We start from the raw sequence: 16,893 nt of genomic DNA, 5'->3' as shown, positions 1-16,893 counted from the left end.
TGCAATGCTTGTTTGCTTTTTTTTTTGTAGTTTTACGTAAACGGTCTAAAGAGGACAATGGTTTGAGGCCATTTTATTAATAAATCAGATGAAAAAGGAAGAAGTCTGATTATTAAGGCGTTGTTCACTAGCTGTCTAGCTTTGGAAAAAGTAGACGCTTCGGAGTGAGGACAGCATAGACAGATTTAAATGACAGTAGAGTGAAATGCCCACTACAGTCCTTATGTACCGTATGTTGAATGTATATATCCATCTTGTGTCTTATCTTTCCATTCCAACAAATTATTTTACAGAATATATATATAATTTACAGAAAAATATAGCATATTTTATAGATGGTTTGAATTGCGATTAATTGCGATTAATTACGATTAATTAATTTTTAAGCTGTAATTAACTCGATTAAAAATTTTATCATTTGACAGCCCTAGTTTTAATATAAAATTTCAATAACTTTTACTAACATTTATCTTTTAAGAACTACAAGTCTTTCTATCCACGGATCGCTTTAACAGAATGTTAACGTTAAAGCCATCTTGTTGATTTATTGTTATAGTAAACAAATACAGTACTGATGTACAGTATGTTGAATGTATGTATCCGTCTTGTGTCTTATCTTTCCATTCCAACAATAATTTACAGAAAAATATGGCATATTTTATAGATGGTTTGAATTGCGATTAATTACGATTAATTCATTTTTAAGCTGTGATTAACTTGATTAAAAATTTTAATCGTTTGACAGCCCTAAATTAATTATTTCAACAATCTCGCAACTAGCCTTTGTGGCATTCTCTTTCGACTTTCGGGCTCTTGTGAAATACTGCTGCTGTAAAGTTAAACTAGCCTCAAGTTGCTTCAATTTCACGCTACATATCTTCCCTGTAATCTTGTCGTACATGTCAGCGTGTCTTGTTTGTTAATATCGCCTCACATTGAACTCTTTAGAAACAGCGACTGTCTCTTTGCAAATGACGCAGACACAGTTGCTGCATATTTTAGAGAAAAAATACAGTAGTCCAATTTCCACCTATCCTTGAAGCGTCGGCACAGTCAACTTTCTTTTTTTTGTTGATTGTCGCCATTTTAGAAATGGGGAATAAAGGGTAACGCGGGGTAATGTTGCTTAGAGTGCTGCTGCTTTTTAGTGGGTAAATGAGGATCAGCATTTAGCGTGTAAGCTACTTCATATGCTGGTAGCAGTACTGCTGACCAATTTATTAAGTCTGTGTGCGGGCCAGACGTTATTAATTTTATGACAGAGGCTGGGGGCCAGATGAAATTTGACCACGGGCCGCATTTGGCCCCCGGGCCGGACTTTGGACATGTCTGGAGTAGAGAGTTGTGTACGTCGCCCTCTAGTGGTTGGCCGCCATTAGTGGTGGGTTTGTACACCTATAACAGTCCAGCGTCAGTCAATGTAAACAGTAACGTTAGCTGCTGCTGGCTAGGTACTACGGGCGTCGTAGTCTTTGGACAGCTTTTTTACCGTGAAAAGGCCACCTGCTGACCCAGAAGAGGAGCCTACAACCAAGTCAATTCTCCATTCTGCATAATATGTGGCTAGTAAACGAGGCAACAAAAGCGGATGCACTGAGAGCGAACCGTATTGCGAAGGCCAAGAAACCTTTCACGATTTGAGAAGAACTCATTATGCCTGCGACCAAGGATATTTGCCGTCAAGTTTTAGGAGGGGCCTCTGTTAAAAAAAGGTTGTTTCAGCGTATGGCGAGTTACAGTTTCCCTGCACTTATTGTTCATTTTTAGCCCCGTCGTGTTATTTTAAAGTTATTTTAATTTTCGCACACACATTGCCGTTCTGTGAAAAAAAAGGCCAATATCACACTACTCCGTGGTGCATAAAAGGTTGGGGACCACTAGGCTATAGCACAGTTGAATAATAAAAGTTCATATAGATGAAGTTGTGCTAAGAAAAAAAAAACAACAAAAAAAACAAATCAGACATTGTAAGCAGTTACTCACAATGTTACTCATCACTTGAGTATTCTTTTCAACGAATTTTTTTTTTACTTGTACTTATTTTTGGACAATTACTTTTTCTTTTACTTGAGTAATATTATTTAGAATTAATGCTACTCTTACCTCTGAGTAGATTGATATATATTTTTCAAAGATCTTAAAAAATATATTCCTATGAATTTTGTTCTATTATCCATCTCAATGTGTTCAAACATTCATTGCTTAAATGTTGTAAAAGCAAACTATCAATGCTAACAGTTAGCATGTTGATGTCATTTTTTATTATAGCATTTCACTAACAGTCACCATTTTTCAGACAAGTTTATTTCAAGTAAACGTGATTGTCTTTCCTTTGGTCGAAGGTAAACTGATTGGTGAATTACATAGCTTGACTAATAGTTTAATATTTTATTTGTTGTATTATTTACAGATGATTGTTGTGAAGCAAGTTGAACCAAGGTCACTGCCACCATACTGTATCTCAACATTTGTACTGTACAGTGAACTTACTGTACTTGCTGGTCTCGCGACAAAAAACAGTTTGAATAGCCACAATCTGACTACTTTTTGCACAAATGACTTACTTCAACCTTCAATTGTTTCAACTCTGGGAGTTATCAGTACAAAAATATAACGTTAGCCCTGTGCAAGTTTTTTCGGGGCTTAAGTACACCACACACACACAAAAAAAAAAACCCTGCTGAATATAGTCGAAGGTCCTTTTTCATTGTGAAGGTTTTTCCCACTTGCGGCTTCTCAGGAGCGTCTCAAAAATACCCTTCATGTCAGAATAAGCAATCTTATCCCCCGTGACGGAGGGAAGTCCAAGGCTGCGTCAGGGGTCTAATTTAGCTCCCTCGTCTGAACAAGGCCACTATTGGACACACGCATTACAACCAGGGGGGTCTTAGTCTTCTTCACTTGGAGCCAAGAAAAGCAATCTAAAACCTGGCTCGTCGTCTTGTTGCAAGTACAAATCCTGCAAAATCACTGCTTGTCTATGAATTTGTGCATGTCTCCGTACATCCAGTGCTGTGGTGGGAGGGCCACGTCGTTCAGGTGGCCACAGGCCGCCTCGCTGCATTTGCACGACTGGATGAACATGGACGACCGCTGCAGGCGCTGGCCATCCGGGCAGACGAAGTCGACTGGCAGGGTGCGGGAGCGACGTGGTGAGCAGCAGCGTCTGTCTGAACACTGGCCACAGAAGTTGGGCCGGTAGAGGCGCACGCTTACACACTCACCAAAGGTCAGACGGAGGGGGACTGGGGATTTTTGCATGGTGGAGCACTTCCTGCCTTTCTGTGATTAGAAAGAAGGATACATCTTACAGTAGAATCAAGATAACATTGAACATGATTATGAGTACAGTGGTTACTTGATTTACGAATTATTCCGTAATCACTTGTACACCCACCCATTTGGATTTCATAATTGAAACATAATTCAAATGAAATAGGAATTTTACTTTAATTTATATTCTTTAAATAGAACATTCATAAATATACATCCATATATGATATAAATCTATTTTGTAAGTTTGCTTTTAATTTGAGGTACACTACATACTGAAGCATAAACCTGTTTTTTTTCCCCTAATAAATTGTTTCAGCCATAAGCATTTTTAGATACAATTAGTACATTGATACTTTGATAAATTATCTTCAAATAATGAATGTGTTGTTACGCCCAATTAAAATGTACATTGCTTTTTTGTTGTTGTTAATTTACAACTTTATATCTATACGACATATAATTTTACAGTATGTTTTAAAAACAATTTAGAATATGCTAAAAGACTGCATACTAGGGTTGTTCCGATCATGTTTTTTTTGCTCCCGATCCGATCCCGATCGTTTTAGTTTGAGTATCTGCCGATCCCAATATTTCACGATCCGATTGCTTTTTTTTGCTCCCGATTCAATTCCAATCATTCCCGATAATTTTTCCCGATCATATACATTTTGGCAATGCATTAAGAAAAAAAATGAATAAAACTCGGACGAATATATACATTCAACATACAGCACATAAGTACAGTATTTGTTTATTATGACAATAAATCCTCAAGGTGGCATTTACATTATTAACATTCTTTCTGTGAGAGGGATCCACGGATAGAAAGACTTGTAATTCTTAAAGGACAAATGTGACTTTGTATATTGTGACTAAATATTGCCATCTAGTGTATTTGTTAAGCTTTCAGTAAATGATACTGTAGCCATGCCCAAATACATGATGGGAAGTGGAACCATTACTGTGCGTAGTGCTACCAATTGATATATCTTCTGTGCGTTGGGAAATAACATAGGGTGTTAAGAAAAAAATCAATTACTACCTTTCTTCCCCACATTGCTTTCCACGATAGCTCTAATCGTAGGGAGAGGGATTGTAAGGCTTTAGCCAATTAAAAAAAAGGCTCCAAAGGCTTCCAAAATTCACTCTACTCATTTTACGCTGCCTTTTAGCTCTCTATATCGGTAAAACAGTGCCATTACAGATTGAGCGCGACAATGCATGAGTGGGTCGTGCAGCGCATGCATTAATTGCGTTAAATATTTTACGTGATACAATTTAAAAAAAATTAATTACCGCCATTATCGGGATAAATTTGATAACCCTACCTTAAGCCAAAACTAAAGACTCTGGATGAGTGTAACATATTATGTCTGTAACGTTAAATACAATTAGAAAACGATTTATTTAAAAAATGTATATATCAAAAAAGGCTTGTCCGATATTTTTTTGCCGATTCCGATACTCTGAAAATGACGTGATCGGACATCTCTAATTAATACATTTGTTTTCTAAATTTTTAGAAATAATATTTTGCGATGCATGATTTCCAAGAATGACATACGTATGTCTCCATTATAAATAAAGAGTTAATTAATACAGCCCTTTTGTATTCCTATAGTTCAGATATTCATTCGTTTTTGTGTCACGATTATTTTTTAAATCATACCTAATCAAATACTCAAGAGTACTTTGTGACATCACACACTTGTACTGCCGCTTTGGAACACTCCGCAAGCAAGCCAATGGTAAGATAATTTCTCAATCAAAACAACTCAGTCGAAGATGCCATTCTTTTTCAAATAAAAGAAAAATTTTGCAGTCTTACAACATGCTATCATTGTCCTTGGCACCAGGGTCTGTGAGTTAAGCAAGCATGACAAAGAGGTCCTGGTGTGTGTCTAGCACAGAATTAATATAGACCCGCCACACGACGCTTAGCTATGGACAGTTGCTTGGCAGGAATGCCCTGGCTGTCTTTCTAGAGCCTGCCAATATAAATGAAAACTAAACTCAAAACACAATACCTACCGGAGGAAATAAGATTGGGACAGTTACGATAGCATTCCTGCCAAAAATACCTCAGTAAAAATAATAGTAATTTTCACAGCTTTTTGTAATATGGTAAAATACAGTGGGTATGTAAAATGTGAGGCTTTAAAATTGTTGTTGGGGTTTTTAAAATGGGTATAGATGATTCTGTATAAAGTGTTGTATAAAATGAGAAATAAAGTATGCTGGCTAACTAACCTAACTAATCTAAAATCTTTACGTTCCGACTTTGAAACGATTCCCCCCAGATTTATAATATTTTGTAAAGGGAACTGGCAAAAAAGCTAGAAAAGTGAGTTTGACTTCATATAAAGTCAAACAAGGACAGATAAAAGGGGGCGTTTTCGATTTTCTGCTATCAGTGCAGAGATTTCTCCTTGCGAGAGACAAGCTCCGATAAACACTTTTTTCCTGGATATAGCTCTCTGTTATATAAACACACACACTGTAAATATACTGTAGTTCCTCAAGGTTACCTTGCTCAGAAGAGGCTGCACAGTGCTACATGGCCGCACTGTACACAGTCTTGTCTCTCTCTCCAGCTTGCACTGTGGGTTCTTGTTGGAGAGGCGAGAGGAGATGCCGGTCCCACAATTACGTGAGCACTGAGACCATTCAGTGGTAAAGATTGAACACTTTTGCTTGTGGCTCTGCACTGAAAACAATAAAAGAAAAACACACAATGGTCTCCTTAAATGCATCAATTCACAATGGTTTCTTAGCAGTGGAAGGACAATGTCTGTTATGAAATGCGCAATAAAGTTGGTCTACCAACTGCCCATAGACCCAACAGAAGTAGGGCTGCAGCTATCAATCATTTTAGTAGTAGAATAATGGATGAACTAGTTAGTTCGAATAATCGAGTAATCGGATGAGGAACACAAAAAAATTAAAATACCTGAGCTGAGCTTCAAACGGTATAAAAATGAGGATCTAACTCCAACAACAACAAAAAAACAAAACATTTGGCTAACTTAAGTACATGGCAAACGTCCGCTAGCATAAATGCTATTGAATCCTAAGTTTTTTTTTTCATTTAATTTTTTTATTTTTATACAATGCTCTTAACAAATTGCTCAAACACATATTCCCACAAAAAACAGCTAAATATACCTATTAACAAAATTACGAATGCATTAAAAAACATTAGCTCAAACAAAAGCTTAGCTCATGTTGGTCTTAACAGGGAGCAGCTGGATTCAGCCATATGAAATGAGTTATGTCATATTCACTGTTGCCACTAGAGGGCAGTGTATCCACCCAAATCAATAAAACTAAATGCAAACACTTTCCAAACAAACCATTACAACGCCACTTTAATTAAACGAATACTCGAAGCAGCAAAATTGAATTTGAATCTTTTTTTAATAATCGAATTGCTACGAGTTAATCGATTAATCGTTGCAGCACTAAACAGAAGTAAAAGAAAGGATAATATCTGAGGTACTCTTTTTGTGTGTGCGCAGATTTTGGGTCTCAGGGCGAAGGAGATGTGTTGGACTGAATTATTTGCATTTTCATTGTATTCAATGGGTATAGGTGATTTTAGATAAAGGTGAGGTTATGTTACTTAATAATGCACTATGCATAAATATAATGCATCATAAAATATTCAAACAAAACTAACGTTTCAGCACAATTTTCACCTAACTTCTGTGTTTAAAAAAACATGTTTATGTAATATTCTAATTTATTATGATTGGGAATTCTGGTTGTTATTATACTATCTATCATAATCAAAATTAATTAAAAATATTAAACCCAAGCCTTTCCTTTAAAAAAAAATAAAAAATAAAAAAAATACTGCAGTATGTTAAGTTTAAGGTTTTGTATTGAATGATTAACTGAATTCTGAATACAGCCACATTATCTCCGCAAACTATTTTTTCCTATGTGCAATGTAAATGTTGTTGTGGCTTTAATTTACATCAAATAATGGACATTATTTTTTTCTCGTCATATTTTTTATATCTAAAAAAAAAAACGCCATTTTATCGTGGGGTATGTCAAATTTGTATATCATTTTTATATATAAAATTTGTGAATTTTTGTAATTCCATTATATTTGGCTCAAATGTCAAACTTTACCACTTTTAAGGCATTTAAAAATATGAATAAAATGTGAAATGTGGTGGAATTGCGATATTTGTCATTTTAAGGATATGGAATTCTGAATCAAAACCATTTATAGCATTCAGACAGATGCTGTTGTCTTACCAGGCAGGTATTTGTAGCCATGTTTAGCCTCCCAGCCACTTGTCTTCAGGGGCGCAATCTCATTGGTCACTGGCAGATCATTTTCATGAGGCTGAGGGGCAGGACCGTGCTCCAGTTTGGGTGGCCATTGTTTTGGAAAAGACATCTAGGATTAAGCACAAGAACATGTTAGAAAGGGTAGTTTATGGTGAAACCCCCCCCCCCCCATTACTAAGTAATTAGTAGTTGATATTAATAGGTTTAGTCAAGCAGTTAGGATTTTTTTTATAATTTTAAAACCACAGAAAGTTTAAAATTTAAAACAGGGTTAAATCTCAATCTTCCCGCGATAGATGAGAATGAATTAAACTGTATATACTGGATGTTAACAAAAATGCCAACAAAACATTCAACTCATTAATATGCAAATATGTTATATATACAGTATGTATTTTTTAAATCATATTTGCAACTCACTGGAATACATACCTTTGGATCATGTTTGGTTGGAATGCGCCAGGTGCCTTTATGGCAGTCCACAGTGAAACAACACTGGCCGGGCAACCTGACCAGCTGAGGGAAAGGACACGATGGCGAGGCCGCGGGCAGCTTGTGATCACAAAGAGGTGCGCAGCCGACAGCGCCATCCATGCAGGTACACTGGTGTTTACAGCCAACGCGGAAGCTCTCGCCATTCTGGTAGATTCTGCCGCTGTATTCGCATGAGCGTCCTTCTGATTTAGCTGGAAAACAAAGGCATGGGCTTTTAAAAAAAAATTTTTTTAAGGAAGCATATTATAAAACATTTTGAATTGCTTGTATACCAATACTGTACAGCGGAGTTCTGTTAGTTCATCCTTCCTTGCTATTGGATTTTTCTTTTGATTAATTTAACATACAGGTAAACCACCTAACCTAGAGCAGAAGAGCCACTGTTAGAGCCCCTTTACCTTATCAACCACCGTTCCTAGGGTTTGACTTGTGTTGACATTAGAGGTGTGCAAAATTTCCGATTCTTAGATTATTCGCGATTCGGCCGTGGAAGATTCGAGAACGATTCACAAACATCCAAATTCCGATTATTGAAATATGCTAAGTAAAGCGGAAGTACACAAAACTCAGTGCGCCGCGCGGTCTTCGGGACGGAACGGAGCGAGAGTAGCTAAACATCATGCTTCCCATTACCCGGACCCTCGGGTAATGCCAATGCTCAACTCATGGCTCTAGCTCAACTCATGCAACGAGATAAAAAAAAAACACAACAACATACCTGACTGCTGCCGAAAAGCTGCTACAATGTTCATCCATATAATGTTACAGTGGATATCATTTATATAGGACTAGATGCAATATAGATTTGGTAGTGTTAGCAGTATATCTACAAAAAGCTAGATGCGGGCGTTATAAACGGCCGCCATCTTAAAGCAGTACACTTCACTGCAAGGCTGTTGTAGCGAACCTTCCAAGCAAACCTAATTAACTTTTTATCTAATATACTCCTAAATCGGTAAAATATTGACCTGAATCTATCTTTAAAATAGTTTTAAAACTTTCACATGTCGAAAGTAGACAAAAGGGAAATTATGGCATAACGGGAGCAATTTTAACAAATTTAACGGTTGATTCACAACATTAAATTAATTGAATGTAGTTTAAAGCTGCTGATACAGAATGGGGACTGGAGTTTTTTATTTAATGTTATTTTTGTATATTTGTTTACTGCTATATGTTAACTTGATACTGAAATAGTAGTGTGGTTTAGCCTGAGAGTATTTTTGAACAATTTTGGAACTAATGTACAAAACATTAAAAAAAAAAAAAAAAAAAGAGAGAAAAAAAAGGAGGGGGGTGCATCAATAATCGTTTTATAATCGAATCGGAGCCTCTGAATGGTAATCGTAATCGAATCGTTAGGTGCCCAAGGATTCCCAGCTCTAGTTGACATACATGACAGCAAATCAGATCTCGTTTTTGCTCGAGTCACTCACAACACATGCAACATCCAACCTTGTGTGCTAGTGCAAAACACTAACATCTTCAAATTTATGACTTAGTGAGGGTGAAGTAGGAGTGGGTACTTCATTAGTAAAGTTCAACAAACTTACCACTACAATGCGAGATAGTAGAACAGGTTATTAACAGGTAAATGACCTTAAATGGCCCAAAATTACCTCATTGCCTAGCATTGGCTGCCAATACCGGCCATAGACGTTCAATCGGTTTGAAGTGGGAGGGATGGCAGCGAATGAACATCCGTTCATTCGCTGCCACCCTCCCAGTTCAAATGGATTGGGTGTCTACTAGTAATAAACTCATTCCAATTCACAGCAGAAGCTTGTTTTTCTGTTTATTAGTTGTTTGTAGAATATCCTAGAATGTTTTCCTGACCAATGTATCGATAATCGTTGTATCGCTATATCGTCGGATCATCCTTATCGTGAGCTTTGTATCGCAAATCATATCGTATCATGAGGTACTAAGAGGTTCCCACTGCTAAATACAGTATAGACACCCATTTGATAAGTTGGCTGGACTGAGCAGGTTGACTTCCCTGTAATTCTTGACCCCATTATTTCCACACCTGGGAATGCTTTTAAATTGTAAAAACAAGTAGCATACCTCCTTTAAAAGAAATGACTCACATCTAGAGGAAGATAGATTATCAAAGGTGTACGCATGGTTAATCACCCCACATTAGGTCTTAGAGAGACGCGTGAACCTCTGACATGCATGACAAGAATTCACCCGCAATTCTTTATCCACTGAAGCGTGACTCCTGCAAGACACGGCACAATAACTTTCCATGGCAACAACATTTTGTATTGAAAGGTCAATGGAATGGAAGAGATAGGAAGTGTCAGACTACTTGTCTCCTAAGCTAGAAGGACCTGCTATTCATAGTTCGTAGAACAGCTCTGGCATGAAGCTTATTTTTATCTCCATTACTTTGCTCCCATAAAGCATCTCGGTTATGTTTGTGCTTGTGCTGGGCTTACGTGCTATCGTACAGTACAAACCGGTAGCTCCCACACAGATGTCATTGTCTTTTGGGTTTCACAACCCCCTTTACCACCATAAAGGAAGGAATAGGTTGAGTTTCACTCAGGCAACATGTACAGAAAAAAGTACATTTAAGAGTAGAAGTGCTCTCCTGCCAGATTATAATTTGTATTTAATTTCCCCACTGTCGCCAACCCTTCCAGATAAAATATGCCATCAATGGCAACGAATAAATTAAGATTCATTTTCCAGTTAAATTATCAATGCTGTCATTGAATAACAGAAACATTATTTCAGTGGACATCCATTGGTTAGTGAACACCAGTGTTGGGAATAACGCCGTTATAAATTACATAACAGCGTTATTTTTTTTCAGTAACGGGGTAATCTAACTAATTATTTTTTCCGCTGTTACAACGCCATTACCGTTACTGACGGTCAAAAGCGGTGCGTTACTTACTCTGAATAAATTGAAGAAACTACCAGCCGTAGCGAGTCTACTCTGCTCTGTTTATTTGCCATCCAAGACCAGGAAGAGAATAGCGCACGTGTTATGTTTTGTGCTTTTTCTTGGCAAAGATATACCACACAGGACGTGCTGGCACTGTTTCTTTAATAGCACATATAACTTCAACATTAACACAAACGTACGGCTCCTGGCAGGCCGTGTCTCTAACTCACTCCTGCATCATGTGAGCAAAACAATATTGGCGCCGTGTGCACTTTAGGGTGCCTCGGATAATTCTGTATCAGAATATTACAGCACGTACTTCTTATGACTCCAGGCTGTTTGTCCCTGCTCATTCATTTAGACAATGCTTTCCAAAGCTTGCTAACGTTTCTGTTTTTGCTACACCTGAATGAATGCTAGCCTCGTTCCCATCCCCCACTGTCAGCCAGCAAGAATGCTGCTTCCATCTTGAGGGCGGCAAACGCTTTGAGGGTGACGGGAGGAGTAAGGGGACGAGGCTACCTGAATGCACCACCTGGATAGATGCGATGGAAGTGATTGGCTGAGGGTTACAGTCATGTGTCATGGTAAGCCAATCAGAGCCTGTGTTTTCACACACAAACCGGAACAGCGCGTGCGGCAAACACACACGCAAAACAGATGCAGAGGGATATGATGGCAGAGCATTCAGAGGAAAATTTGTCCTTTACGAGGTGGAGATATAAACACTATTTCAAGTCAAAATACTTGAAGTACAGTAGGCTATGTCTACTTGACCAGTTGTCTCAGGTTGTGAGAGATTTAGTTGATTAAACTCACTTTATATTGTTTACTGCTGATTGTTATTTTATTATATTGTTTACTGTTTATTTTTGTTGCACTTCAAGTATAGGATAAATCTGTTGCTGGTGAGGTGCAATAAATATTACAAGGTTCTATAACACAACTACCTGTCTGTTCTTCTCTATTCAACTGACTCGAATAGTGCTCAGAATATTTCAAATTCTTTGACATAGAACAACTTCTTTTTAAAGTAACGGAAATAATTACTTCCCCTGGTAACTAGCTACTTTTACTATAGAGTAATTCAGTTACTAACTCAGTTACTTTTTGGAAGAAGTAATGAGTAACTATAATTAATTACTTTTTTAAAGTAACTTGCCCAACACTGGTGAACACCAGTATTAAAAACTATTTTGTTTTATTCTCTTGGCCGTATGAGTTACAATCAAAGTCTGCCTCAAAATGCAAATTGAAGGGATTGATGATTCATTTAATCGCTGAGGTCATTCTGCCTTAGTGGGAAAGTATCAATGCCAACTAAAATTAACACAAATGTAGCATGATTTTTCCACATTTATCACTTTTTGCTGCTTGGGTGATTAGTTTCCAGCGTTCTGCAACCAAAAATGAGATCCTCTCATTTTATGAACCTATTTCGTTTTGGCGCAAAGATTTCCATCAATTACTTGAATCATTCTCAGGGAACTATTGCACGCAAAGTGCCCTTACCTCGACACACACCCCAGGCCTCCGTGATGTCGTTGCCATAATTGCATTCCAGCCCTTTGTAATAATCACAAGGCTTGATGGGACTGCAGTCTTGGTTAAGCTGTGCCGCACACACTTTGCAGCACCCACATCCATCTGGTAAAGTACTAACTCCTGGAGGGCAAACCGGATGGCCTGTGGGACACTCGCATGTCGCCGGACAGATCGCCATCACCTGGACCGTATGCATTAAAAACGACAGCAATATCAAGATCAATTCAATTGACAGTAGCTTGCTGATTTAAAAGCAAGATAACGCGAGTATAAAAAAGAGCTCAGGCATGTAAATTAGTTAATTCATCAAATAATTTTCTTTTCCACTTTGCATTTCTGAACAAAAATTGATCAGATGATTCAATTCTAACTGTTGCTAGGCTACCATACAGGATAGTAAGATAGCGACCCATGAAAATAAATATTAACAACAGTTGCCCTTTCTGATGAAACACTTTGCTTTCTGCAATGAGAAAAGCTCGAATGCTAATATGCTAACAGTTACAGTATTGAATAGCTAGCCAGAGTAGGGAGAGCTCAATTGTACGGTCTTATCTTGCCCTGCTGTTAGATAACATTTTTATTCAGAACTGATAAAAAGGCTCACTAAGGCTGTAAATCACCAATTTAATGACGATAAGATATGATATCCATTCTTTGGACAACAATAACATAATACAAAGTCTGCAACGAATCGATGAGATTCAAGGACCTTCTATTGATTTGATATGATGTTCTGTACACATTTAACACAACTAGTTACATTTCACCTAAAAATAAGAAGCAATTTGATATTTTTTTAAAATGTTGTTGCTGAAGCATTTCAGACATTTGTATGAATATAAAATGTAGACAAAACAGCTTATTTAAAAGGTGATGTAGATTGATGTTTTAGCGTTTGATCGAGTTGCTAGGAGTAATATGAGTAATGAATTCTTCGTGATATGAACATTCATTCGGCTGATTTTTGTCATCGTAAGTGAGTGCAAGACTACTGTCAAAAGAAACTAGGAACACAAACAGTGCTCTGTGACATTATGTCAATCAGTACTCACAATAATATATTCTTTATCATCTGCAAGGAGCTGAAACATTACTACTGTATGTACCGTTCATATGTCCATATGCAGGATATCAACCTGATTTATTCTGCACCCAGAATGGCCAAGGCAGACAACACCACATCGGCAATTCAACTGATGCAAAGTGTGACAATAACTGGTTATTTTTAAATCAGTTTTTTTCATTACACTTTCAAAAAGTACAACGTCGCAGAATATGTCGCAAGTTTCGGTTTGCTTTCAGTGTTATTAACCTGGAATGAAAATTTGGGCGTTTTAATATGAAATGCGAATAACCTATATTTTAAACTCCTATGCTGTATTGGCCCGAATATAAGACAATGTTTTTTGCACTGAAATAAGACTGAAAAAGTGGGAGTCGTCTTATATTCGCGGTCTAGACATTATACCCATTTACGACGCTAGATGGCGGCAGATATCATTAAAGCGATGTTCTGTCATGACAGATCTCAGCTACTCTCAAGTTTAACCAGTTTACATTATTTTATTTCAATGTTTTTCCTTATTCAGATTTGTTTCAAGACTACACTTAGACTTTGCTTTGATGGTTAATGCAGTTATTGCAATTTTGTTGTTTTAACACAATAGATTGGTTTATTTACATTTCAAAAACTAGAAGCCATTCATTTACAAATGTGATTGCACTTTAGTTTACATATTTAAATGTTAAGATATTATGATTTGAATCAGGCAAAATAGCATGCTTTTTCTGTCAAATATATTGTTATAATCATTTGTTTAAGATGTACTGTAATTATTTTCTGTATAAAAATTAATTTGGTGTTCAAAAAGTCTTTTTTCAAACTTGAGTCTTGAAAAAGAGGGGGTCGTCTTATAATCAGGCCCGTCTTATATTCGGGCCAATACGGTACTTAAAAAAAAAAAAAAACCACATCACACTTCTGCTATTAAAATTCGGATTTACTTTTTGGTAGTTGTTAAAATGAGTAAGTTCGGTTCAGGGTTTGGGGTGTTGAACTGATTAATTCCCTTTCCATTATGTCCAAAGGGGAAAAATTGTTTCCTAATTGGAGGTTGACCAGCATCCCAGAAAGGATTGTGTTACACTGTTTTCCCATCTATCCATTTTCTATAGTGCTCTTCCTCATTTAATAGCTGGGACTGTCTTTGCGGAGAGAGGTCAGGTACAACACCCTGGACTACGCCAATTGTTGTTGATAGGACAAACAACTATTCACACACATTCAGTCATATGGACAGTAAAATACTTTTCCATGAAACTAAAATGCATTTTTTCTAAATGTGGGAAAAAGCCATGCATATGCAGAAAACACACACCTTAGCTCTGATTCAAACACAGAAACTTCTCTGTGAGTCTGGCTTGTACTGGCCCGCTAGGACAATTTGCTGCCCTAAGGTAATCATGTTTGCTGTAACTTTAGTGAGCTGCGTAGACATGAGAAATCATATAACCAACCACATAGGCATATAATATTTGATAGAGCTACTTCAGTCATGTGACACTGTTTAAATCTAAATTTAAAGGATGCCGAGTACAGTCATTCCAATTCATACAAATACATTTTCCATTATCATGTGACGTGCGGCTCTCTGTAAATATTAATTTTCACACATGAGCTTCAATAAGGAAATAACACCCTACCTGTGAGATGAAGGCTGTTGTCAGCAAAATAAAACACGTTACATACTCCATGATAAATAAATAAGGTTATGTTTATATAACTTTCAGCTGTGTACCACTGAAGGATGGTTAGTCCTAATATTCTTAGTCCCTTTCGGGTCTTGGTCCAAGTGTTCCCCACAGGGACATCCAGGCAAAATACCAATTTATACCACATGACTGGACCTGCCCCTTCGACACTGTTGGCCAATAGTTTTAGCAGGAAGAAAGCCAGACATTTCAAATGGGTGTGGCTTTACCACAAAAATAATTTTCTATTGGGGATGAATGGAGCCATTCATAAAAAAAAAAAAAAAAAAAAAAAAAAAAAAAAAAAGCAGGCACACTCTGCGTGTTTATTTTATGGGTTAAAAATTAAAATGTAACAGGCCCTTTCAAGTCACATTCCTGCCTTTGTGGCCGGCACTTTGCAAGAGCTGAGTAAATATATTCAGCTGGTTACATTCAGGAGACCTCCACCTTTAGAAATGGGAGTAGCGGGAGTGGAATCCCGTTTTGGAGCACTGTAGGAAACTGAAACTGAAATGAATAAACGCAGGGACAATGATGTACTTTTAAATGTAATTTTAGACTGTTTATATACTGCATTTACTCATATAGTGACCTAATTATGTTTTCCCTCAGCTAGTCACTGAAAAATTCACCTATTCAGTTTTCGATTGTTTAATGAAATGCCCAAAGCTGCAACTAGATTCTGCTAAAGCTATTACTACTTAGCAAAATATGACATTGTCAATGAAGAACTGTATTTTCAGGTCATAAGAAATGGCAAACCAGCTTTGCGTTTAAGGGAGAATATAAATTAGGCAATTATATAAATTTTATTGTGGTGCCATTTACTCTTATGTTTTTGCCATTCGCTGCAAGACTTTGCACCTATCTTTACTTTACAATATGCTGTTTACATCTACCAGGACATTGCTGATGCAAGACTTCCTTGGAAAATAATGAATGAAGCAGAGTGTGGAAGCAAGATTATTATTTTAAGAGCAGTTCCTATGAACTTTGGCCTCAAATTGGTCAACTGTCCTCGGTTTTTAACCACATGTATGCAGGCACACCTGCTTCCATAACACTGGATTTTCTGAAGTTGACAATTTTGGTTACTTGGGAATCTGTGGTCATGAATGAATGGATATAACTAACTATCATAAGCAGGTTTTAGAAATGCCTCTTGTTCCGTGCAGAGTTCCCATTTCCTTAGGAATTGACGGTGTTGTACTATAACAAGTTCAATGAACAAACAAAAGTTCTCTGGGTACCGTAATTTTCGCACATAAGAGGCACCATTCAAATTTGGCACGAAAATGGCATTTGTTCATAGATAAACCGCACTGGACTATAAGCTGAAGCTGTCATCACTGTATTTTTGAATATTTACACCAAAAGATATTTAACCAGTAACACTTTATTTGACAGCGGCATCATATAACTGTCATAAGACCAAATGAACCACCGTGAAGCTTTGAACTAATTGGCTACAAAGCTTCATTGCTCCAAGAAGCTTCATTTGGCATCACTGCTTCTTTTGGGAAGACAGTAAACCTCAGCTGCTACCTGCTGTCAACGCTCTTGTCCTCCAACATGCCTCTTAGCATGCATTGCAGCGCTAGAGATGTAAATAACAA

The 16,893-nt window shown here is 37.2% G+C and overlaps 1 protein-coding gene across 1 annotated transcript; it reads right to left on the bottom strand.

Annotated features, from left to right (window-relative positions):
• Positions 1–420: 420 nt before the first annotated feature.
• On the bottom strand, positions 421–15,374 carry LOC130921046 (CCN family member 1-like). Its single transcript, XM_057844662.1, has 6 exons — positions 15,227–15,374; positions 12,488–12,701; positions 8,014–8,267; positions 7,546–7,690; positions 5,805–5,983; positions 421–3,282 (listed from the first exon to the last, which is right to left on the bottom strand). The coding sequence occupies exons 1-6, from the start codon at positions 15,275–15,277 to the stop codon at positions 2,968–2,970; spliced, it is 1,158 nt and encodes a 385-aa protein (XP_057700645.1). The 5' UTR covers positions 15,278–15,374; the 3' UTR covers positions 421–2,967.
• Positions 15,375–16,893: the final 1,519 nt, after the last annotated feature.

Source organism: Corythoichthys intestinalis, chromosome 8 (assembly GCF_030265065.1).
Source record: "Corythoichthys intestinalis isolate RoL2023-P3 chromosome 8, ASM3026506v1, whole genome shotgun sequence".
NCBI classification, from domain to species: domain Eukaryota; kingdom Metazoa; phylum Chordata; class Actinopteri; order Syngnathiformes; family Syngnathidae; genus Corythoichthys; species Corythoichthys intestinalis.
Note: the sequence above shows the minus strand (reverse complement) of the source record. Positions and strands in the feature narration are given on the sequence as shown.

Bases quoted from the DNA above. Each gene is read 5' to 3' on its own strand.
- LOC130921046 (XM_057844662.1), bottom strand. From the start codon at position 15,277: ATGGAGTATGTAACGTGTTTTATTTTGCTGACAACAGCCTTCATCTCA. The intron at 12,702-15,226 runs GTAGGGTGTTAT...CATACGGTCCAG, and splicing joins CAACAGCCTTCATCTCACAG to GTGATGGCGATCTGTCCGGC. The intron at 7,691-8,013 runs GTATGTATTCCA...GCTTAATCCTAG, and splicing joins CAACCAAACATGATCCAAAG to ATGTCTTTTCCAAAACAATG.